The sequence below is a fragment of the Dermacentor albipictus genome, chromosome 2 (genome assembly GCF_038994185.2).
Source record: "Dermacentor albipictus isolate Rhodes 1998 colony chromosome 2, USDA_Dalb.pri_finalv2, whole genome shotgun sequence".
NCBI classification, from domain to species: Eukaryota; Metazoa; Arthropoda; class Arachnida; order Ixodida; family Ixodidae; genus Dermacentor; species Dermacentor albipictus.
Genome location: NC_091822.1, coordinates 150,948,441 through 150,973,333, shown reverse-complemented (window position 1 = coordinate 150,973,333; position 24,893 = coordinate 150,948,441). Strand labels below are relative to the sequence as shown.

General features: G+C 43.8%; 2 protein-coding genes across 5 annotated transcripts in view; one reads left to right on the top strand and one right to left on the bottom strand.

The window, feature by feature from the left end:
- The window catches only part of Snoo (Sno oncogene), a 176,356-nt gene extending 166,205 nt beyond the window's left edge, over positions 1-10,151 (top strand). For both annotated transcript variants that reach the window (XM_065429219.2, XM_065429218.2), the window contains one exon: positions 854-10,151. In XM_065429219.2, the coding sequence (XP_065285291.1) occupies positions 854-1,117 (264 nt within the window). In that variant the 3' untranslated portion in view covers positions 1,118-10,151. The remainder of the gene's footprint in view (positions 1-853) is intronic.
- Positions 10,152-14,150: 3,999 nt separating this feature from the next.
- The window catches only part of LOC135899842 (uncharacterized), a 29,326-nt gene continuing 18,583 nt past the window's right edge, over positions 14,151-24,893 (bottom strand). For all 3 annotated transcript variants that reach the window (XM_065429222.1, XM_065429221.1, XM_065429220.1), the window contains exon 4: positions 14,151-17,545. In XM_065429222.1, the coding sequence (XP_065285294.1) occupies positions 17,240-17,545 (306 nt within the window). In that variant the 3' untranslated portion in view covers positions 14,151-17,239. The remainder of the gene's footprint in view (positions 17,546-24,893) is intronic.

Here is a 24,893-nt window from a genome sequence, read left to right as displayed (position 1 = left end):
TATGGTTATGACAAAGAAAATGTCAGTAAGTTGTAGACATTGCTTCATCACATCCGTGTTTGTTATATCAAGATTCGATCATATGCTGATCGGGCTATATTGAACACATCCCAGTAACGGTTCTACCACTCCAAAGTGAAGCTCATCGTTAGTAGCATTCCCCGAACATATTGCAGATTGATGATTTCGACATGAAGGCTTGTAGACTAACTTTTAAGAAAGATTAAAGAAAAATATTAAGTCAAGCTAGATTGAAAGATTAAGCTTCTGTAATAGCGAATTCATCATCCACAGCGAGAGCAAGAGCTTTTGTAAGCGAGAAAATGATGAAAATGGAAAATCGCAGCTGCTTTACCCGTTTTGGACTGTGCCACCTCACATGTGATGTCAGCACAGCCTGGTTCACAATGAGTGACAGAGGAGGAGGCCACGTGGGGTTTACGTCAATTGGTCCTTTTTGGCACGAGCAACTCAAATTAAGGTGCAGCAGCTGGACCTTCGATGGCAAGTTTCTCCGCAATGAAGTCGTATATTAGTGCAGAAAAAAACAATGACAGGCTTTCAGTATACGAATAATTTATCAACCTATCTTGGCTAAACATTTCTTCTTGTTGTCCCTTTAACTTATATATATCCACTGCATTGTTGCAGCTGCTTTTTCACAATAACATAGAAGAGATGTTGAAGTTACACCGGTGTGAACAATAATGGAACAGTATTTCCTAACAAATGACCCTGTGCATTCCCAAGGGGCACAAACAAATTGCTTCAGGTGCAGTCATGTCCAGAAACAAAGCTGTTTTCGGAGGGCACCGAGTTCTAATTCTTCGTGATGTGTGGCGGCTTTATGCAGGAGGCAGAGCCCATGTCTTGCAAGCTGGGCTCCATGTCCAAGGGCGGTGACACGCCGTCCCCTCCTATGCCACCGCCGCCAACGAGTGCACCTGCATCTCCACCTGGCACGCAGCCGCCGCCGCCACCGACAGCCGCCTCTCCCGAAGTGGCGCCACACGGCTCCCCGGTGAACGTGCGCGAGGTCAAGGAGCCTGCAGCCCGCAGTCCCCAGACCCCACCCAAACCACCAGCGGAACAACACAAGATGCTCCTCGCCACCTGAAGTGGTGGTGCCGCAGCAGCACCGCACCGCACGTTGCAGCGCGCATCTCTCATTATCGACGCCCCGCGGCGGCCCTTCCACCGTTTCTTTCTGCACCGTTGCCATTGACTTGGAAGGCCGTGTGTGTGCTTGGCTCTCCATTCTCGTGGCCTGAGAAAAATGTGTTTGCATTACGAGGTGTGACCCCCACGAGAGGGAGCCTGGCATGTGCCAGACTTAATTTTGCTCAGCCATGGCCACCTTTGCGTCTGTTCCCGCTAAATGGCATCGTCAGCCAGAGGCAAACCCCTTTGCCATTCACTCGATGTTGCTGCAAAGGCACCTGCTCAAGCTAGTTTCCATGTGGTACGCTTGTTGTCGTTTGTCCTCTTGTAAAACATGGCTGCACGATGTCAGACGGGGGAAAAAAGATAAATAGCCCAAGTATGTTCAACCTGTTCGCTTTCTACTGTTGGCAAAGCACTATTGGTGCTTTCTTTTTTTTTTTTTTTTTCCGTACCTCGAGAGATGAAGGCTGGCTTGTGTGAACACCTTGGTGCTTCTGGCTTTGGCGAATGGCGGGTCCAGTGCTGTCTGGAAGGAATGAATGAGTTCAGGCTATGCTTCTTCAGCCCAGTCCTTCAAATTGAATGGGCTTGGTGCACACTGCCTGCCAGTCAAAAACTGTGCTCCTCTGCTCAGTTAAAATGTGGAACAAGCTAAAGCCTGGAAGCAAACGTAAAGTGGTTTTCACACTTTACGTGTAGCAGACTGTAAAGATGTATTGGCTTAGTAAAATGCTTTCTCTGGGCTGAAAAGTCGCAGCATATTCGCTTTAGCTAAAAAATGACAGTTGCTACTTCTCAGTCAACTGACTACTGGCAAGTACTGCAACAGGTACATTCCTTCCCTTCTTCCCCATATATCCCCAGCTTCCTCTCAAAGCAGCTGTCACGGCTGCAAATAAGAAACCGCAAATTCTAGGCTTGATGGCAGAGTGCAGGCTCATTGCACTAATATAGGCGAAGCAGGCACAAGTTGTAGGCATGGCTGATGCTCGCTTTGATCAAAAAGGCACAACTATTTACGTCACGTGCCAAGTTGTACCTGGCCCTTGTTGAGTGGGGAGTTTTCTTCTAAAAGCCAAGCCAAACCTGCTTTTCCTGGGGCTCACCTCGTTTGTGTTAAAGCGGGTAACTGGTGTGGGAAGAAACGTCAAATGCAATACTTTTTTCCGCCGGGACTACGACATGCATGCACGGTGATTATGGCGACCGGCAAGACGCCGTGTCACATGGACAGTCAGTACCACTGCAGGATCTCGCCGGTGTTTGTCCGTCGAGGTCTTTTAGCGTCTTTCCTCTTTCAATGTGTCCCTGTTATTGCTGTTGTTGTTACGTTTTCTCTCTTCTTTTTCGCACTGCTATTTGTGAAAATGGAAGACAAACAGCTGTGTGTTGTTGTCAGCACAGGTGCCCCCCTCCCCCCTTTTTTTTTGTTGTTTCGTGTCACTCACCTCGTAGTGTTCATAAGTTCTTACTTTTACAGTGTAGGCCTGCCTGTTTCCTTTCTTTTCTTTTGGCCCATGTTTAATGACTTGAGAAGTTTTAATGTTTGTTGTTTTGTTTGTTATTGTTGTGTGAGTGAATAGGAGCCACTGTGACAAGTGGGGAGTATTCTTTATGATCTGGTGTGCGAGACAGGCTTGCTTTAGGTGGGGCAAGCTGAAACTGTCGGGCAACACGCAGCCTTGATGCTAGAGTTCTAGATGCAAGTTGTGTGTAGTGCACGCAAAGTGTCAAGTGAGAAAGAGCAATGTTTAAACGTGACTCACTCTCCCCCCGCATCTGTTTCACGGGTGCGGGGTTGTAAGGTACATCCCGTTGACACAGCTCTCTGCAGTTCCAGTTTGCATTGTGCCACGTGTGCGCTTTTCCTGGCTGTTTTTTTGAACAGTTGGTATTTCTGTTGCCCTGTTCGGCATGCATGTGTGTGTGTCTGTGCGTGTGCATTTTCATCCACTGTTGCCCCCTTTTCGGCTGTTGTGTGGCGGCAGATGGAAGCGCAACTTCTGTGTGGAAAGCCTTGTTCACTCAAAGCTCACTTGTCATCATTCTCGTCGCCTGTTTCACAGAATTTCGCACAATCGCTTGTGTTGGGGTGGGTGCATGCAGACCTGTGATGAGAGGCAGGCCTGTGTGCCGAGGCCACCTAAGTTGCAATTAATGGCCTTCAAGAGAGTTGGAAGTGTACCCTGCAACATCAAATTTGCAGCAGAACAAAACTGGATACAGTAGGAACCTTGGCGATGTAAAACCTTGCATAATGTAAATGGCATAATCCGAAATGCGTGTCATCAGACAGAAATGAAATTAGCATTCACTGAAATTACTTAGAGCTGATTATAGCCAAGTTATTTTTTTGAACACTGCACAAACTACAGAAATGTCGGAGTAATCTGGCGGTTTGAGGACCTCGCTATGGCAGCAAAAGACCTAAACGGTTACGTGATGTCCTCGATCGCCTAACTGCAGGTAGCTGCAGCTCACGGATCTGTATCGAAGAGAATGATGCAGAAGATCATTCGATAACTTGCAACCCTGAACATTCTGCACAATGTGATTTGGCTGGGGAATTATATTCATATAAACCGTGATCACGCACCCAGGATTCTACTGTATCTCATCCTCTTTTGGGCACCTGTTGGACGTATTTCATGTTTTGGCAGATGTACCATAAAGCTTTCATGGTTTGTCGCTTGGCCTGCAAGTGACCATTGAGCATCCCTATATCGCTTAGTGCAGTCTGAGGAACACTTCGTTCAATGAGCATTCAGGGATTCTCGAAAAGACAGCTTCCGTCGCTTTTCTTTTTTCTTTCTGGAGATGTATTTGTACTTTTCATGTGTTCATGCACCTTAGTGGAAAAAGGCAGGCGTCATTCATTGCTCACCTTATTATTGCAACTCATTTCATTATGGCGTGGCTACAGTGAGAGTTATTACTGTCTGCGGCAGTAAAATGTTCATAGTGCGCGTCCACTTAGAATGATACCAGTTGTAAACAATTATCGCTTGTAGCAGTGAGCATCGTCTGCTACATAACACTCTGAAGGTGTGCAGAATCAGCCCCGATGTAATTGCATGCAGTTACGATTGCATTTTAACACGTTTTCCCATCCTCATTATAAATAATGTGCAGTTCGTTTATATCTGCACATGTTACAAAAGATTCTAGTGGTTCATTCGACTGAGAACACGACTCCTCACTTTTTTCTTTCTCTGCACAATGGACGTTGCTGTTGCACGCACATGGTCTGTGCACTCCGCGTGGCTTGCTGTAATGTTCCTTGCACAAGCAAATCTTTTTAGCACATGCAGGTATCCATTGCATGCATTACACATCTGCAGTAGAACCGACCATGCAAATGTTTGTCACTGCAGAAAGGTGAGGGCATCTCATTCGTCACAATGGCGCCGCTTCAATGGGAAGCCAGGACACCAATGGAAAACGCTGTAGATTGGGCTGGACCAGTGCATTCACTTTTCGGAAGTACGTCTCAGCATCTGGCTCAAGAAGCCTTAATGGCAGACAAGTAGCAATCGAAGGTGTTGAGCTTCTGTTTTGCTAGTGCCCTAACACTGCTGACATTGTTTTGTGACAGTCTAGACATTCAGCCTTATTAATGATGCTATAGCTTATTCTTTTTTTTTTTTTCGCCGTACAAACTGTACAAAGGTGTCAAGCTTAATTTTTCTTTTTTAACCGCAGTGTTTTATGTTTTTTTAAGTGTTGTTGAGTTGGATTGTCATTGCACCCACAGCTGCAAAAATAGAACGAAGAAGAGAATAGAAAAGGAACGATTTCTTTAGATTTCTTCCGCGTATAAGCTGCACCTATAACCCCAAGAGATGAAAAAAATTCATATTTCCATTAGACGACATACACTGTTTATTTGCGTCTTAAATGCAACCATAGCATGGTATGTTGTTGCTTTTTCTACTTCTAGGTGTTTTTCAAATTGGGCTTTATATATCCATGTGGTAATTTTATTCCACGACGACAAGCGGTTAACCATTGCGAAGCTGTCTTGTTGTTATCCGTGTAACATCCACATACAAACCTTTTGCTCGAAATCTATAAAAGAAACGAGAAAAAAGAAAGAGGGAAAGCACATTTACAAACACAAGTCGATGCTGCACTCAGCAGGCAAACTGGCGTCTCTCATTCATTTCTGCAGCTTGCAGCATCGTAAAGAGCAGCTTTAGGAATTCGAGGGTGGCTCTGCTGCCACTTGTCTTTGGTGCTCACATAATTATTCTGGCAGGCGAGCTTTTTCTGCTGCCTGTCTGCCATTTGACTAGTGTCACCTAGCAGCTAAACTTGTCACTGTTTTCCTTTGGCGTCCTTCCGATTGTTGTGTGTTTTCTGGCAGTAACAGTACCTCAACTTCTCCGCGGTGTTTTTAAGCACCTGGTCAAGTCGCACTTGTCCTTGTTGATGTTTATTTTTTCCCTTCTCTCTCTCTCTCTCTTTGTGCGTGTGTGTGTGTGTGTTCAAAGTACTACTCAAAGCGGGTTTTCAAATGTGTGCGTCCTAGTCATGATGTCCCCACCTTTACATTATCCTGCACAAAACAAGAAAAGAAAAAAAAAAAGGATAGAAAAACAAGTGTCACATCGACACTCATCGTACAAAATAAATGAGAGAGAAAACTGAAAGCGACAGCGACCAGTTGCGAGATTTTTGGCGCCACGTTTGCGCTCTCCACGTGTGGAGACGTTGTTTATGAATGGCACAAAGCAACACAATACGAAAGATTAAAAAAAAAAATTCCTGAAATGGCACATGCACGGTTCTCAAAAGCTGGATTCATGGTGTTGGTCGCCTCTCGCAGTACAAAAAATCCGTGCCAAGAAAGAGACACTTCTCATTCTTTCCGCCACGCCCTGAGCGGTCCACTCCCTTTGTAAAAAATTTGACTCGGCTCTCCATCGCCCATCTCTCACCTTTCGCACCCTTCATTGTTTTCTTTGTTTTGCGTCTCGTGACTGCATTGTGTTCTCGTCCGTTGCCAATGAGACCGTTGTTTCTCAACCAGCTTTGTCCCTCTTACATCCTCCCTGCCCCTTCTTCCACTTGTTTGAGTAATATAAATGTAACCCTAGTGCCAAGATACCAGTCATCATCCTGTCCTCATTGTTTGTGGTGTCATCTCGCTGTATTTATTTTTAGCTTGGATCATGTCATCTCCCACGACTCGTCACATTTGCCGTCGGAGAACAGAAGCCGGTGGCAAGGATTTGCCAAGGCCAACCAGTCGCGTCATCACCACGACAGGTTGTTCGATGTTGTAAAATTGTGGCACCTGTACATACGCAGTTGCTGGTTCCCATCTTCCAGTTGCTCTCAACTCCCCCTCTTCCTTTTTCGTTTGTCCAGTTTGGTGCCGCATCTTTTTATCACGTTCCATGCATTACTGTCGTACGGCTACACCACCTTCTGTCACTTCATCCTGCATCAGACCATTGTCACATGCATACTTTCTCGAGCATTAGTTTTGATCTTTTAAATCATCCCTACAGAACGATTGGCTTTTTCACCTATTCACGCCCCTTTTGAGCAACTGTACGTTGGACCCATGCGTTGGAGAAATGCTGGTGCAGACCTTCATAAGTCAACACTTACGCAGTAGGCTGGCGTCATCATGAAATCAAGCCTCGGCGACCTTTACCGAATTAGAGAGCTGCAATTCTGGGCAGGATGTTTTGCATGCAGTGTAAATTGGAAAAAAAAAAAACAACAAATAAATGAAAGGTAGCGCTCTGCTTGCAATCAGTAGAAAGCAGGATATACATTTGGTCCATTCGATTTGGAATGAACTTGATGAATTTGTTCATGCCAGTTCAGTGTCAGTTCCTGCATGCGCAGACCACCATGTTGCCACCATGCTGAATTAATGAAACGGAGAGCAAGGTGTAGAACCTCCTGAACTATATTACAAAACGCAGGCAAATTGAATGAAGTTATTCTGCTCACTGACTTAGTCTAAGCAGTTGGATGTTGTTTTAGCTGCACTGTGCATCTTTTCCATTGGCTGATTTGCCAGACATCTTAGAACAGCTTGATGCGAGTGCTGTGCATGATTCACTGGGATTGGGCATTGCATACATCCCTTGCCTGCCACACAGCATTCCTGTTCTGTGCGAGACTCGTGTCCGTAATCTTTTTAAAGTAACTACAAAATGCATGTGGAAGGCCAAGGCTTGCAATATTTCAGGAAGCCACCTTGGTGCGCCCCAGTTGCATAATGCTTACGTGGTCATATTCAGACTTTGTTGCATTGTGAAAAGCATCTGCCCAGCAAGAATGTTGCACACCACTCAAGAATAGCAGCTGCCAATTCACAGGCATGTGGCCGTTATGTAAATTTTTCTTACTCAGGAATGATTTTAATGTTCAAATGATTTTCTTTTTTTGTCAAGGCTCACAAGTAAGCAGTAGCATCAAGTTTTGACTGGACCTTTTGCTTTCGAAAAAGTATGTGACTGCACCAAGAATGAACCTTGCCTGCCAAGGTTGTGACTGGCTTTGTTGACGAATATGTTACAGCTGTCAGCTGGACGGCATATGTGAAAGACGTACCACCTTGTACAAGTTGTATATTGGGAACACTTCTTGCGATACTGGCCTGATGCACTGCACAATTGCATTGTCATAGTTTTTTCGCTGCAGGTTCATTGTCATAACACATTTCTAGCCTCCAACTGTGCTTGGTTGTTGTTGCATTGATCGAAGGGGGTCTCATGTGCACGCATGTGTCACGATAGAGCCCGCAGCCACGAATCGCGCAAAAGGGAGCGTTTAGTATAGCTTGTTAGGTGCACAGAAGCAAGTCACTGGTGTTCGTGGTGTTTGGGGGTTGAGGGGGGCTTCTTGGCCTAGTGTCGCAAAGCGTTGCAGTTTATATGCAAGGAAGGCATTGTTGTGGAAGAAAGGAGGACAGTGTAAACTTTGTGGCATCTCAAAACGTGAGAGAGGCTCTCATGTGCCATCGTCGAAACAGTAGCCTTATGCAGTGAAAGTTCTGCTCATGTGCTTAGAAGTCACCTGTGTGCACGTTTATCGTCCCAGACTTCTGGGCGCTTGCATAATTCAGCATTTGCCGGAATTATGTATAGTTTAAGTGCGCTGTCGACTTGTCTCAAAGAAAGATGCAAGCCACTGTCTGCCAGCTCACTGTCCTGTGAGGAAGCAGAATGGCTGGAGCAAGCGTTGAGAAGGTCAAAGCAAACTGTCTCACGGTAGTATAAGGCAGTGCACAGGGACAAACAACAGAAAGAAGCTGAACTCTGCTTGTTCTGCTATTTAATTTTTTTTTTTTTACTGTTTCTGCACAGACTCTTTTCTCTAGCAGTTGTCCCATCTCCAAGTTGAAGCTTGTCGTTTCTTACTGTGTTGCAATGCAAGTGTTGTTACATCAAAACTGAGAGAGAGTTCGATGGCACCGCGCGTGGCATGTTGTGTGTTACGGTGCCATCCTGGTGGTGAATGGAGAAGGCCAAACGGCAGGCAAGGGCAAAGTGTGTGTGCGTGTGTTTAGAAGGTTTCAAGAGTGTTGCACAGGGTTTTTTCCATTTGTCTACTATTGCCCCGCGCAGATTGTGGTCCAGTTATCTATGCTTGATGCTGTGAGTGGTAGGCGATGAGTGAGTTTTTCACCTGTTGCAAGGTTTGTGCGCAGCCTGTGTTCAGGCGGAGAGAAAGGGAACGTGGCAGTGATGAACGGAGCAAGCATCGCTCCTGCACACAAAACTGTGATCAGTGCAGGCAGGATTGTGATACATTATGGACGAGAGGAGGAGAAGGGTGGTACCCAGTGAAGGGATAGAGAGAGAGAACGAGTTGCAACGATGGCCTGGCTTGCGGAACCAGTTGTAGATACAGATGGCCGTGTACACAGAATGCAGCCATGAAGCATGCTGCTTCCATCTTTCTTTCATTAATATTAAATTTCTCACTGCACTGCTGGGGTCACTGCTCCAGCAGCAAGAGTTGGCTGCTGCAGTTGGCTTCTAGACTCTTCCCCCCAAACTTTGGTTTTCTTTGTGCAGGTCTCTCTTGACAGATTTAGAGAAGGCTGTGAGACGCAGCAGCTTGCTTCCTAGCTGATAAACTGTCCCATTGGCCATTTCATCACCACAGATGGCGAGAGAACGTTGATGCACTTGAATGGTGTCAATGCGACACTTGTCAGCTCAAACTCCCTCCCGCGCTGTGGCAATGCAAGGTGAACTAAAAGAGCCAACCGGCTCACGCAGCCAGTGCCATAGGTCCTGCACAGTCCGACGTCGTGTGGCCTTTTTTTTCCCTCAATTTCCTTTTAATCCAAGAGTTGAGCAGGGTCGTGGGTGTTTGTACACGAAAAAAGGAAAGAAGGGCCAGAGTGGTGCTATAGCGACAGCCGTCTTCCTCGCAAGGTGGCGGCGTTGCGTGCTTTGCTAGATTGTGTTGTCTGTTTGTGGGAGCGAGAATGGCCTGAAGGGGGTTGGGGGAAGTGAGCACTGTGGTGTAAGAGAGACGAGTGTCGGCTTTGCTTGGGAGAGAAGGCACAGAACCTAAGTCACTAGCACCCCCGTAACGTGCATGAGGGTGGTGATATACTCAACGAATTACAGCTTCTCGTGCGCCCTTATTTCATTGTCTGTTTTTACAGTTGACGTGTTGTTGGTTCAATGCTTGGGGCTGCAGGGGTGGTAAAAGTGTTCCCACGTGTTGCTGTTCACGTGAGGCGCAGATCGTTCATTCATGACTGTTTCTGTCATTTTTTTTTCCTTTCCCCGATTTTTTTACCCGTATGACCCCTTGTGCACTGTCTTTCCCCCCTCTACCGAGAAGTGGGGAGGGAGGAAGATAGCTTGAAGAGGGTGCATTGTCGTGTGTTCTCGCGACATGAAAGGCTTTGTACATTTGCTCACGGCTGTAGAATATTGTAAATATATGTACAAGTCATTTGGAGGGTTTCAAAGAGATAGTAAAGGGTTTGTATCTCAGAACCGAGAGCTTCCTGTGTGGTTTACTTCCTTGGGTGCACAACGGGTTGTTTCACTGAAGGGCTTCACTCGCAGCATTTTAAAACATTGCGGATGTCCTTCGTGGCATTACCCTTTCACAACAGGCAGATAAACACGCTGCCTAAAAATGCAAGTTATGCAACAAATGAGCCAGCATGCAAACAGAACAACTGAAATGTTGACTACTTTATTGGTACAAAAATAGGGAAACATTCTTAGGCAACTAGTCGTATAAAAACTGCACCATTTCCTTTGTTTTTAGCTTGGAATGCTTTGTTACTGAATAAACAATCCATATGGTCAGCAGTAGCCCATCATATCACATTAAGCTCTCATGATAGTTTGAAATCTCCGTCATGAAAATGTTATACACATGGCCAGTTAACCATGGCACATACAAACCAGTGACCTGGGCTCTGTGGCGCAGTTTTAACAACCTACTGGAAACAAGCTACTACAAATCAAGCTATGCAGGAATCTGAAACATGCGTCAACTCACATATGCGCAACATAGAATTTACACACCGAATCTAGTCGAGCGATCTGCGGCACAGTCGCGCTGATGTGAAAGCTTGCACAGAATTATCCTCACAGCATTGGACTTGTGGCAATACATGGATAGCAGTTCAACTTCTCCATATACAGCACTAAAGGAGATGGACAAGAAGTGGCAAAGAGGGACACCTTTCAGCTAAAGATGGAAGAAGTATCAAATTTGACCATCAAATATCCTAGTCCACTGTTGTCCACTTTTAAATTTAATCGGAAATGGCAGGCTTGGCAACCAGCCTTGCTAGAGACAAAGATTGTGTTCCTAATAAACACTTGAAAGATTGCCCCCGAGTTGTCTTCACTTGTCCAAGTCCTATCAGCTGCAACACAAAGAAAAAAAGATGAAAAAAGAATGCCCACACAACCCACACAAAAGTAAAGCAGGTCCACACCAGTAAAAATGAAGCATTTTCAGAAACTTGAAAGCATGACTCTGTGAAAAAAGAGAGTAGCTTGGCTCCTTTTGTGGACAGCACAGATCGAGTTGGACTGAAGACACGACTGTTGATGAAACGATAAGGTGCCTTACTAAAAAGAGAATTCAAGTCTCTGGATTTACGTGCCGAAACCACAATCTAAATATGAGGCATGTTGTTGTGGGGGACTCCTGATTAATTTTGACCACCCAAGGCATGGTACATGGGCATTTATACATTTCGCTTCCATCAAAATGCAGCGGCCAGGATATGATCTCGCGACCTCGTGTTTCGCAGCGCAACGTCATAACCACTAAGCCACCACGGTGGGTATCGGGTGCCTTACTAAGCACTTACAACAGGGCAAAACCTCAAACTGTGCCCCTCCCTCTCCCCAGCAGCACACAGACACTCGCAATGAGTCTAGAGACGTCAATGTTTTCTGTCACCCACTCATGCTCAACATTGATCTTTAGTGGTGCCAGGTGCCTGGCTCTTATACCATTCCTTTGTTTAGTTAAAAAGATAAATTACAAAAAGGTGTTGCTTACACACAAATGACCAAATTTTGCAAACAAAAGTCAACGCAAAACAAAGCAAGAACCACCAGAAAACACTGACATAGTAATCTGTGTTGCTTTCTCAAGCACGGATTTGTCCATGTTCCGAAATTGCTGTACAGAGGCTTTCTAGATGATGCAAAGCAACAACGAATGACAACAATCTCGGGCAAGTTCCCTATCAGTAAAATTGCAGAATCTCTAGCGCCCAAGAACACCGCAAGTCCAGCCATGCCTGGCGTTATCACAAGGTGTGGTGGAGAGCATGAAAATATCAATGATGTGACATGATGTGCAATAAAACAATCCGAGGACACCTAGGCACTTGTGAGTCGTGAATGCAACAGCATGAATGTCACTTAACGGCGCTGGGCGACTCTTTTTCACTCAATGAGCCATTTGACGCTTTTGCATCAATATAACATTGGTACGCATTCAATAACAGCACAACTTTCTAAGTAAAGTACTGTGCCTGCCATGTCTGTGGCGAGAGGCCTCTGCACCCAGAACATGCTGCACTTTGCAAAACTATTGCCACAAAAAAATCTTAATTTGACTAGCAGTACAGGGCACACATTTGAGACATTATGCACCGCCTCTACTGTAGGCTGTACAGAATTTGCAAGCTGTGAATAGCAGCACATGAACGTGTGGCCAATAGTAAAAACACCTAGCCTGCACTTCTTTAGCTGCCAATAACAATTTCAATGAGGGTGAGACCGTGTGCTACAAAACCGACATATTTGTAATTTGCGCAGCAACCATATTGCAAAAGACGTAAGATGCATGAATGAAGTCTGCCTGTACGCTGGTATCAAGCCAACGCTGCAAATGCAAAAGCCACAGATGTGGCGCAGGCATCAACTTTTCGTAGTGCAAGCCTATGTGAAAAAAGCTCATCAGTAAGAAAGGTGCCTGTGGTTACCAGCAGACAGTACAATGAGCTGCACATTTCTGCGTTGATGTGAAGAAATCTTTGCCCAGCAAGTGCCAAGGCTGTCATTTTCAATGGCATTGGTCAATGAGGTGGCCCCCATTATTCCATGGGACCCGTTCCAAAAGCTACTGTAAGCAACGTTACATAGAAGGACTGTTGTTTCGAGACTACAATCTGTAATGCAAACACAATGTTACGTGCAGCAGAGTGAGCCATATTCAATCTTTCTCAGCACAAGTTGAGCCTGTAGCTGCGTGAAAAAGAAAGCGTTTACATTTAGACATACTGGAGAAGCAGAAAAATATTTTTTGTCAAGTATGAACTTTCACCTTTAGAACATTTAACACTCCTTCATTTCGGGCAAAAAAGGCCTTTGTATTAAAAGATCTGTCATTCATGCTGAACTCGCATATTCATGCAACTATGGAACTTACTAGTTTCACGTGTTGCAACGCCTGTAAGCAAAGCCAGCCTAGCTTCGAAAGAACTAACAAAGACCTCAAAACACAACTTTAGCAACAACAACAAAAACATCAAGTCTGAAAATGGACATCATCCTCGCTTCATACATGAGAGAAACATTAGCCTCTGGTATGCTTTAAAAAAAAACACATACAGCTAGGACTGCATGCTGAAATGACCCTTGGAGGTGCTTCGCTTTATAACAATGTTACACCAGCATAATGTCTCGTTGCACCGAAGGGAATTACTCAACGAGTGGACATGTTACACTATCACACATGAGCACAGTGTCTTGTCAACCTACCCAACAATGCTGGTGTGAAACTTGCTTGCAAACTGCTTTTTTTGCATGTGCTTTGGCTGAGAAGGTATTGGAGAGTTTTCAATTGTCCTGCATGCACTACTGCCATCTATGGGTTACTGGAATCATAGATGTGAGTCTCTGCCACGAGGTGGTGGTGCCACCTTGTGGCAGAGACTTTAACAAAAGCTACTACTGCAGTGGCCAACCATATCCTGCTTGGCTACTGGTGTAAAGTGGTGGCAGCAACACAATCGTGTTCTCTTTTCAACGCGCACTTTGTCTTTTCATTTTGCTTCGGCAAGAACATCCACGTAACAAAAGCTTTTCTAACATGTCGTGGTTGGACAAAACATCCCAAGGTGTCATTACCAGCATCATTACTGCCATTTATGTGTCCAGTAACCAGGTATTCGTGAAGAGTTAATATATGATACAACCTAAATCGTAGACATGCTCATGGCCCAGTGAAAACACTTTGCCCGTAAGACATCCAAATCGTGTCCCAATGTCTGTGCATCGTTTTGGAGACAAAGCGGACATCCACCAGACATCCATTTTTGAATATCCCTCGAAGAATGTCCCAAGAATATTGCACATTCATTTTTAGGATATCCCACCACAAATGTCCCAAGGATACTGCACATGAACCTTTTTCGGAGTACACATTATTAGACTGTCCTCCAAAAAGTTTTGAGTTTCTTTATAAGAGAATTATGTTTTCTCGTAAAATCAAATTACAATCTGAAGCTATCATGTATGTGTGTACTTCACGCTTTGAGAATTTTCTGACGCAATAAACCTTGAACACTTCAGTCAGTTTAGTAAGCCACTTGTGCTTGGTGAGAGGCCTAGCAGAATGAGGAGTATAATGCACTTCCATATGTATGCATGTGTGCATAAAGCATGCATGCAATGTATCTGTTCTTGATGCATGGGTGCTCTGCCCATCACATCTGTCACACAGTGTGTGCTGAGGACACTTATAGCAAACGCTGTGCAAAAGGCCCCGACATGCCTGTAGAATGTACACAGCATGTCCCCGTGATGTTCCTCACGGACATGCAAGGAATATCCGCAAGACACAAAAAGTGAGGCCAAACAATTGTGCGAAGGATGTCTGCAAGAACCATATGACATGTCCCTAGGATATCCATGTCCTGGCAGCGGTTGTCTATAGCAAATCCAGTGGATGTCATTGCAGTCACAGGGGTTAGACAAATGTTGGACCACCATGAAAGAAATTTGTTGCATTTCAGGTAAAAAGTTACATGTAACCATTTCTCATAATTGGAGTTTTGATTCAGGACCTCGTATTATTTAACAAAAATTGCCAAAAATCAGTAAGTTCAAATATGAATTTAAAGCTTACATGAATTGTTACAAGGTTTATAAGGATACTGCAAAAGACCTACTCACAATTGAGCAGTACACTTAAGATTGGTGTATAATACATAAACTTTGTCCACTATATATGTATTGCTAAATGGGCCCTGAAACACTATTCTAACTGATTATAGAATGGTATCATAATTAACTTATGTCACCTCACGAATCTCCTGCCACAAGTTCAGTCAAGCACAGAGGAAGTTATTGGGCCGATCAGTGGCTTTCTCTCTCCTTTCATTTACACTAGCGTGCTGGAAGCTATACAGGGCAGACAGCAATGGGGCATAAGGGAGCAATGCCCCACTAGCCCTGCCCAAAGACAGAATGTTCGACTGCACTATACTTTTCTTCTCGGTGGCCACACGTAGCAAAGCACAACTGTCGTACTTAGACCAGCAGTGCAAAAATGAAATCCTTTTACAGTCTTTTTGAGATTGCAGACCTACATATTTTTCAATTATGTAACTCGAAGGAGCAATAACTGTGTCACTGAGAATGTTCTCGCAATCGCGAAATCAGTCAATAGCTGTTGTAGGTCGAGCTGCTTGTGATGGTGCTGTATGATGACATTGCAGAAGCGAGAGCAGGCGTTTTTAGACTGCTTTTGACACAACATAAAGTGTTTCCTGCGGCACGCAGTGCAATAATATTTGACTGGCATGTTCAGAGGAGCCTTGTGAACAGATTGGCAATATTTTCTTACTATGTTCAAAAAGTATTTCAGGGTTCCTTTAAGCGCAGTTTGCCGAATTTACTGCTTTTTATTACCCAATTGCAGAGCTGAAAACTTGGTACTTTGAATTTCTTGAGATCTTGCAATTTTCAACAATTTTTCTTCAAAATTGAAGGCCTAAATAGGAAAATCTGCTTCCCACAGTTGCTAGATTTTCGCTCTTTTTAATTGCAACAAACCTCATCAAGATTGGTGCAGTGAATGGCAAGCAAAGATTGTTCCATTCCCATGTATTTAGTATAAGCTCCTGAGGTAAAGCTTGCTCTTAAGTGGAAGCTTCAGTTAAAGCTTCTATCTAAATGTGCAAGAACAGTAAATGCATTTAGCTCGGTACGCAATGAACAAATTTTGGTGGGGTTCCCTACATTTATAAGTGGAAGTTAGAATATACTGACTGTTGGGAGCAAGCTTTTCATAGGCCTTCAATGTTTCCATAAAAATTGCCAAATGTCAGAATATGTCAGAAAGTATGGAGCATCAAAGCTTGCAGCTCTGCAACTCTGCAGCAAAAACAAATTTCACAAAACTGAAAATTGTGCCGATTATGAATTCCGAAACGCACAAATTTTGTAGTATGTATCGCATTGAAATATTACCAGCAACTATTAAATTACCAAGACAAAACCAGCGTAAACAATGTAACAGTTTTGTGGAAGCTATTAAACTGTATACTATGTCATATCTGTATGCTTTAGACAGTGTAATTGATACAGTTTATAGAACTGTGATGAAACTGTTTTTGTAGCTGAATTACCGGGGCTGTAAATTTTTTATATTACCAATTTTTTGCAATTTTTAAAAATATTGAAGGTCTAAATGAAGATTCTGTTTGATGTAATTACATTTCTACTAAACACAGCAATTATAATTCAAATTACTTTCATGCCAGCTTAATAAGACTTTTTCTCAGTTTTACATGCACTTGAATATAGGTAAATCAAAGTTTGCTCGACTTCTTATAAGCGGACGCTTCAGCTCAGAGGTTCCTATCTCAATACACGGGAATGAAGAAATCATTTTTTCCGACAACCACTGCACCGATTTTTATTAAGTTAGTTGCATTTAAAGTAATAATTCAGCTGCTGTAGCGAGTAGATCTTTATGTAGGCCATCACTTTTTTACAAAGCTTAATGAATATTGCTCATTTTAAAAAACAAATTAACTTAGCAACCCTAACTCAGGAATAATAAATTACTTCACAATTCTGTAAAGTGCACCTACAGAGATATCTACAGAGGACAGAATTATTATACTGTACACCACTGTGTAACATTCATACTAAGAATTTGTGACTAGGACTGATGCAACATCCTCGTAAGCATTTTATTAATTTCAGATTACCTGTAAACGTATAAATATATTTAACATTTGTCCACTTTACATGTTTTAGGAGATGCAGATTACAGAACTGAGCTGTCTGTCTTTGGTGCAGAGTTACAAATTTGCAAACTTCATGCTTCCTTTGTTTTGAAACCTACCGATTTTTGGCAATTTTTGCAAAAAATCCGAGTTTTTCTACAGTTTCTAGAATTTAACGCCGTTTCTCAAATGCAACAAATTTCATTCAAATCTATCTTATAGGCTGTCCAATGGGAGCATTTCTCCGTTTTACATGAGTGTGAATAGCGAAACTTGAGTTGGCCTTGAGCTAAAGCTTTTCTTAACGTTATCTACTTCTTTGTTGAGATGCTCATGTGCGCATGTTGCCCTCATGCATGCTCAGTAGGAACCCTTGCCAAGAAGTTGCCATGTCACTAGGACACCGGAAGGCGACACAAATGCAGCCGCAGCCATGTCCTGGCGTGTATTATCGCAGCCAATTACATCGCAGTCTGTAAGGTTGAGCCTCGTAACAGTCGTCGTGCCATTGCGTCCAAGCACAGCTTCGATGTTGGACAGCAGGGAACACCTCCACCGAATCCTCGCCTCGTCAACAATAGCATCCAGTGTTCCATACTTTTTCAGCAATGCAGCACACTTGGATATCACCTCTCTCCAGTGCAGGCCTATTGGGTCAAGGTCAGCCTGTTGGCGAGAACAATAGTGTTAACAGCTAAAACCTCGTAGAGAAAAAACAGTCTTGAGCACATAAGCCTGTAAAACAACTGTGCTCACACTGATCACTACGGCAAACAGCGTAGATGACGGGACAAGTGATAACACATATGCCCTGAATATCAATAGATTTTCTAAAGCCAGCCTTTCAGTATATAAGAAAGGCATCATTGTTGTCCCGTCCTTATCACTTGTACTGTTGTCTACACTGTGTGCCATGTTGAAATTAACCAAACTGGACCAGCTTAGAACTCTTGCTCACAGTGAGCTCATCTAACAACCACGCCCGGTCGACTTCAATTTAAAATATTTATCACAGGTGAGACAGCTGCCGCACATGAAGGTGCATGCACACTGCTGAATTTCATGATCTACTCAAATGCCTTAATTAGGAATGTAAGGCTACATGCTGAAAGAGAGGACAGATAATACAGCGATAAAGAAAAGATGAAAATCGCGAGACTCCAGTGAATTTGATTCTCCATAAATGACTGTAAACAACAAGTATAATACCCCAACAACTAATTACGCACTCAAAACCAGACGTAAATTTGAAAGACCCCCCACTGTTCCCCACCAATCCCGAAAAGCACTGAAAAAACCCCAATGCCAATAGAAGACTTCCTTGAAACACGTGGTCCATACGAATCTGAAGATGCATGCAGCAAAAGACATGTGATGCCCACAGCACCATTGATTTGAAAGCAAGGTATGCAAGACATGCCTGGTTAGCGAGCCCTCAACAAGGTAACCTTTGCCAAGTACCATGTGATTCTTGGCCAATCCCTCATTACAAGTGCCACTCTTAAGGGAAAATCAAACAAAATCACTGGGTCCCATTTTACAGCAAAGCTGTTAAGACTCTCAGTGGTTGGCATTTTTCATGTCCTTCCATCAGCAGAAATTATCATCTGCAATGGCTCATGCCCTGTAAGAAATAAAAAAATGCAATTGCCCATACCCCCATAAGGCAGAGGCTACAAGCACTCAGCGAAGTGAGGCATACAGTGCACACATTCTTTGGAGTCACACACACGACATACAGAACAGTATACGTTTCAAAAGACAACAAGCTTGGACCAATAATCCAAACCACATAATTGATGATAAGGCGCTCCTGATTACAATGTGAAGCACATAGCACTCCCTGTATACGCTTCCTGGTAAAGATTACTGCTGCGCAAGGCGGCGGCAGCTTGCGACGTGGGGAGTGGCGTCCCTAGCCTTTCGTATATAAAATAGCCATTCTAGCAACTGATTTCAATGTTGTTGCAGCACCGCTATGAGCAGCGGCATGCTGTCAAGATTACCATTACTCGAAAGCAATAAAACATAGCATACCTCCCTTAGCCGTTGTAGTGGTGGTTATCAACAGCTTTTCTGAACTTACACATTCGCAGGGTCGGGATGGCAAGTCAATTTTTTTATCAACACAAAGCACTGGACTTTGCGAAGCCAGGTGCAGCGGTGTGATGCATCAGATACGCCCAAAAGTACACTATCAACATTCGTCACAAAGCATGCGATTATCTGTTCTCTTGTGTATGATTGCCGTCACGCAGAGATTAAACGTCGCTTGAAAACACAAGATTTGCAGTTCAATCACTGGCAGTATACCCTTTTCTTTTCATGTCATGCTGTACCATGACAGAATGAAAGCATGATGAATTGATGAATAAGCATGATCGGACCCTTTTTTAGCTCACAACTGCCATTTGCAGTAATACGAATAGTCAATTTAACGAACCACTGTGCACTGATCTGTACAGCAGTTTCGAAGGCCTGCACCATAAGAAGCAAGAAGGAAGTTTTGGTTATGTATAGATATTTTGAAGCAGTCGGTGAGCTCCAATACAATTTTTCTGACACAAAGCTTTTTTATCAATGCTCGATTGACCTAATGTGGCGAATTGGGCGCGGTCCTACGTACTTGAAAAGGCGGCAGCGCAAAAGGGCAAAGACGGAAACGAGTCGATAAGGACGAGCGCTGAACTTTCAACAACATCACTGCGAATGATTCAGGAATATATACGTGCTGTCCGAGCCAGGGGTTATCACCAGCGGATACGTAAGTACGCCAGCTCTTAGTCTGAAAGCGTGATGGAGCAACATTCGCTTCGATGTCGGTGAGGGAAACTTGGAAGGTGTTGTGGATGTTGTGACATCACATTACAGTAGGCAAGGCTATGAAGCTGATTGCAAGCGGTTAACTGTTTATTAAGATAGAATAGGCAAGTGACAGAATGGAAATTATTTACACAGACATAAAAAGACTACAAGTCAAAAGTTACAATGCTGTTACAAAATTTAGTCTTCTTTCTCTTAGCCGAATCTGCACCAAATCCCTCCAACGGCCCTGCACGTACCTAAAAGCATCCTCAACATCACCCTCACCCTATCGTTCGTCCAATCCCACTGCGGCATGTGCAGGGTGCACACAACGGGGCTCCAGGGTGACACTGTCCAGAGTTCCAATTCGTTAAGGCCGCTGCTACAAATCCTTTGCAGTGCGATGGGCCTCTTGTCTCACAATCTTGCAAGACACAGCCCCCCAAAGAAAACATTACCACACACGTTAGGGCACCTGGTCTGTTAGCGGAATGTCTCGGCATGGGTGCGGTCCAGCGGTGAGAGAATTTTTAAAGCATTTATCCGTCACCGCTGACATGCATCTCATACTTGTCAAAAACGTGATCAAGTTACTGGTTGATTACTCGTACCTACTTGACACAATGTAGAATGTGCAAAGAGCTCTTCGCGTTTATTGTACTCGCAGCAGTGAAGAATAAATAATAGTTGTAGCAGTTGGCACTACAAAATTCACAAATGGAACCAAACCGGATACTTGTGTCGCACGGGGTATTTTAGCTGACTAGGAATCAAGCACTGCTACGCAACGTTATAAACTGCAGCTCTGATTATGCTTTGCTCGCACTTGAAACTCTTCACATTGATTGACAACAAATGGTTTGAAATAGACCATGTGGGTCTGGTACAGGAAAGACGTGCATAATGAGAACTATGGAGCTAATGTTTAACTTGGTTTAAATCAGAGTAAAAACAAAACACTGCCAAAAAGTCATGTTTAAAAAAAAAATCAGGTCAGCTGCAACTTGTGGTGAATGGCACAAGTAGTACTTCACTTAAGTGTTATACAACACTTAATGTGATGCTTCTTTTAAATATTTGTCAGCAGAAATGCTTGCCTCTCAAGGTGATGTGTCACTGGTACGAGTGAATTTCTCACGCTTTATCCAGTGCAATTTCATGTCCTCGCACTTGCTATCTTTCCACCTGTTTGGTAGTGTGAAATGTACTTCAGCAGAACAGAATTAGGACAAGGTAGTATCCTGGGTCGAGGTAGTATCCCATAAAGTGCTTTAATTCCCAGACTCTGGGCAGTTGCTGCACCTGAAAGCTTATCAGCGGGCATTTACTTTCTTTAATTGCAAGAAAGATTTAACGTCCTCAATGACTCAGAATACAAAATATATCCCCGTGGATGGCTGGCATGCATGGCGTGAACCATTTATGGCAAGAATTGATCATGTCACAGTGACTGGGCAATTGACGGCGCATCGGCAAAAAGAAAAAAAAAAGGAAGAAAAGTTGCGGTGCTTTTCAAAATACAGTGACTTTAGCCAGCACAATAAAGAAATGCTGCAAACATGGATAGACACCAATTAGCTTCTGCACACAAATCACTCGGGTAATTTCTTCAATAGCCTCAAAATTTAGTTGGAATGATCTATGGGGCAGGCCGTTCAATTTGGCCTTAATGTGGGTTGGAAAATTCCTCTTTGTACTGCCTGTTCTTGTGGCAAATTAATTATACAATCTGATTGGGAACAAAGTGGCGGTGATAGTTATTACAGTAGCTGCTGATGCAGTCACTTGGCTGCAGCAGCAGCTACTGTATTTCCTTTTTTCTTATTCCAGCTACTGTAATGCCTCTTTCTTCCAAGTAACAGCATTGTCGGAAACAGGCCTCAATGGCAGCCAATACAGTTAGACGTCTCTGCCCTCGCACTTTGAACGGTGACGACACATGTGTAGGTTAATAATTAAGGAACACACAACTAAAACTAAAGTAATGCTTAACAGTCTCGGACGAGAGCAGCAATTTACAATAGGCAGCGAGGCACTGGAAGTCGTAAGGGAATACATCTACTTAGGGCAGGTAGTGACTGCGGATCCGGATAATGAGATGGAAATAATCAGAAGAATAAGAATGGGCTGGGGTGCGTTTGGCAGGCATTCTCAGATCATGAACAGCAGGTTTCCATTATCCCTCAAGAGAAAAGTGTATAATAGCTGTGTCTTACCAGTGCTCACCTACGGGGCAGAAACCTGGAGGCTTACGAAAAGGGTTCTACTCAAATTGAGGACGACGCAACGAGCTATGGAAAGAAGAATGATAGGTGTAACGTTAAGGGATAAGAAAAGGGCAGATTGGGTGAGGGAACAAACGCGAGTTAATGACATCTTAGTTGAAATCAAGAAGAAGAAATGGGCATGGGCAGGACATGTAATGAGGAGGGAAGATAACCGATGGTCATTAAGGGTTACGGACTGGATTCCAAGGGAAGGGAAGCGCAGCAGGGGGCGGCAGAAAGTTAAGTGGGCGGATGAGATTAAGAAGTTTGCAGGGACGGCATGGCCACAATTAGTACATGACCGGGGTTGTTGGAGAAATATGGGAGAGGCCTTTGCCCTGCAGTGGGCGTAACCAGGCTGATGATGATGATGATGACTATGTGGAAGCATTTTGAATCAAGGAGCACAGGAGGCATATGTGAATATTTTGGAAAATATCTGGACTCCACAGCTACCTGAATTCTCCACAAGTGTAAAAATACTTATCACAAGAATGGTCACGCAAAGAGCAACAATCTCTACAATGCTATTGACAGCATGCTTAGAAGTATTCAAGCTCTTAGACTAGGAAGGCTTAGGAGTGAGGATCAACGGTGAATATCTCACCAACCTTCGGCTTGCAGGTGACATTGTCCTGTTCAGCAACACTGGGGATGAATCGCAACAAATTATTGAGGACCTGGCAGTTGAAGATTAAAATCAGAAGACAAAGGTAATGTTGAATAGGCTGGCAAGGAAACAAGAATTAAAGAACACTAGTCAGCCTCTAGAGTATGTGCAGGAGTATGTTTATCTAGGTCAATTACCCACAGGGGACCCTGATCATGAGAAGGAAATTTACAAAAGAATAAAAATGGGTTGGAGCACATATGGCAGAGAGAGAGAGAGAGGATGCATAAAAAGGCAAGGAGGTTAGCCAGAGGTACTTCTGGTTGGCTACCCTGCACAGGGGGAAGGTTTAAGGAAGATAAAGAGAGAAAGAGAGTGGAAGGGAGACACAGAGAGAAAGAGAGACGAGCACGAACAAACTGCGTACACCATAGAGCGATAGGAGGCGGCGTTCTTAAAGCCTATCGAGCAACCCCATAGACCGCAGGAACCTTAATAACGCAAGTAAGGTCTTCAGCGTGGATGTTTTTTGGGAGCACTGACTGGCTTTGAGTTCCGATAGCGGACAACAGTCCAACTGGTCCAGTAGTCTGCACAGTACATACGGCAGGCATTACCAAATCCTGACTGGAAGGTTACCACTGTCATTAAAAGGAAAAATGTACAATAATTTCATTCTACCAGTGATAACATATGGGTCAGAAACCTGGAGGTTAATAAAGAAGCTTCAGAAAAAGTAAAGGTCTACGTAAAAAGTGATGGAATGAAAAATGTTAGGCATAACATTAGGAGAAAGGAAGAGAGCAGCGTGGATCAGCAACCAAATGGGGATAACCGATATTCTAGTTGACATTAAGAGAAAGGAATGGAGCTGTGTAGGCTATGTAATGTGCAGGGCAAATAACTGGTGGACTATTGGAGTTACAGAATGGGTGCCAAGGGAAGGGAAGCTCAGTCGACGACGACAGAAAATTAGCTAAGGTGCTGAAATTAGAGAATTTTCACGGACAACTTGGCATCAGCTAGCACAAGACAGGAGTAACTGGGCATCACTTGGAAAGGCCTTTGTCCTGCAGAGGACATAAATATAGGCTAATGATGATGGTGACTATGTCCCGTGACAGTGGCCCCTTTCCACACTAATAATCTTTTCCGCATAATACAGCTCTAAAGCAGCTAAGCTGACTTATGGGAACCAGCTGTTATGCAAGGCAAATTAGGTCTTTGCCTCATGCACCTTCCTCAACGCATGTCTCAAACTAAAGCTGAAACTAAAATGAACCGACGTAGGCCTACACTGCCTACATGCAAATGAGTTGGATTTTATTCTGATTTCGGCTAGCTACTTAGCACATAATTGCAATGACAATGCGGCTGTGCTGGCGTGACACACCGCTTGCTTTCTTCTTCTTTTTTTTTTGCTTTTTTGCGGTGCCATGCTGGTAGCCTTTTGGGAGATATGTGGCCGTGTCGATACAATCAGGAGGATCGGTTGCAATTTGGGAGTTTCCTAGACAAATCGGGAGAGCTGGCAGGTATGCAAAATGGAGGCAAATGATGCGATGCTTTGGCTAACCTCCATGCGTCCAACTTGGCGCAAAGCTCTGGCCCCCCCAAATGCTGTGAAAACTACCCTAACTCTCCGCAACAATCACAACATGATGACAACAAAAATGCGACAATGGTGGCATGACAACACAACAACATATAAAGATGTCACAATGGCGACAACTACAATGATGATGGCACATGATAATGACAAGATAAATACAATGACGATGGCAGTAAAATGCATGACAATTACAGCACAATGATGACCCATCTGATGGTGACGCCCTGAGTGAGTAATTGTGCAGTGAAACGAACAGAACAAACCTTGTTTAAAGCTACAAAGTGCTTTCATGGTAAAATGTTGTACATGGGAGTACCTGCATCGTATACTAATTCAATGGTGTAAAGATCAAAGTACAACAACGCACACAGATGTATGGCTCAAACCCTATTTCGAGCTCTCACCTGATGTCACAGAAAAACATAGTAACGTCAACATACCACATCTATGTTACTGACTTGCAGCTGTAGAGATTCACATCAGTGCTGAGGACTGTCACAAGCTGTACTAACATATTTCAGCATTGCATAAACAGAGCTCTAAGACACGGCAGAATGATGCATGAGTGACCTACACAGAATGGTGTAGAAGATACACCAAAAAGTGCTCCTTCGATGTCTGACTCATAGAGCCAATGAGAAATGGCGAATTGGAGGACTTTAAAGTCACTCTGACATTTCGGGATTCCTTCAAATGTGCACCCATGGCTCGGTGGACAAG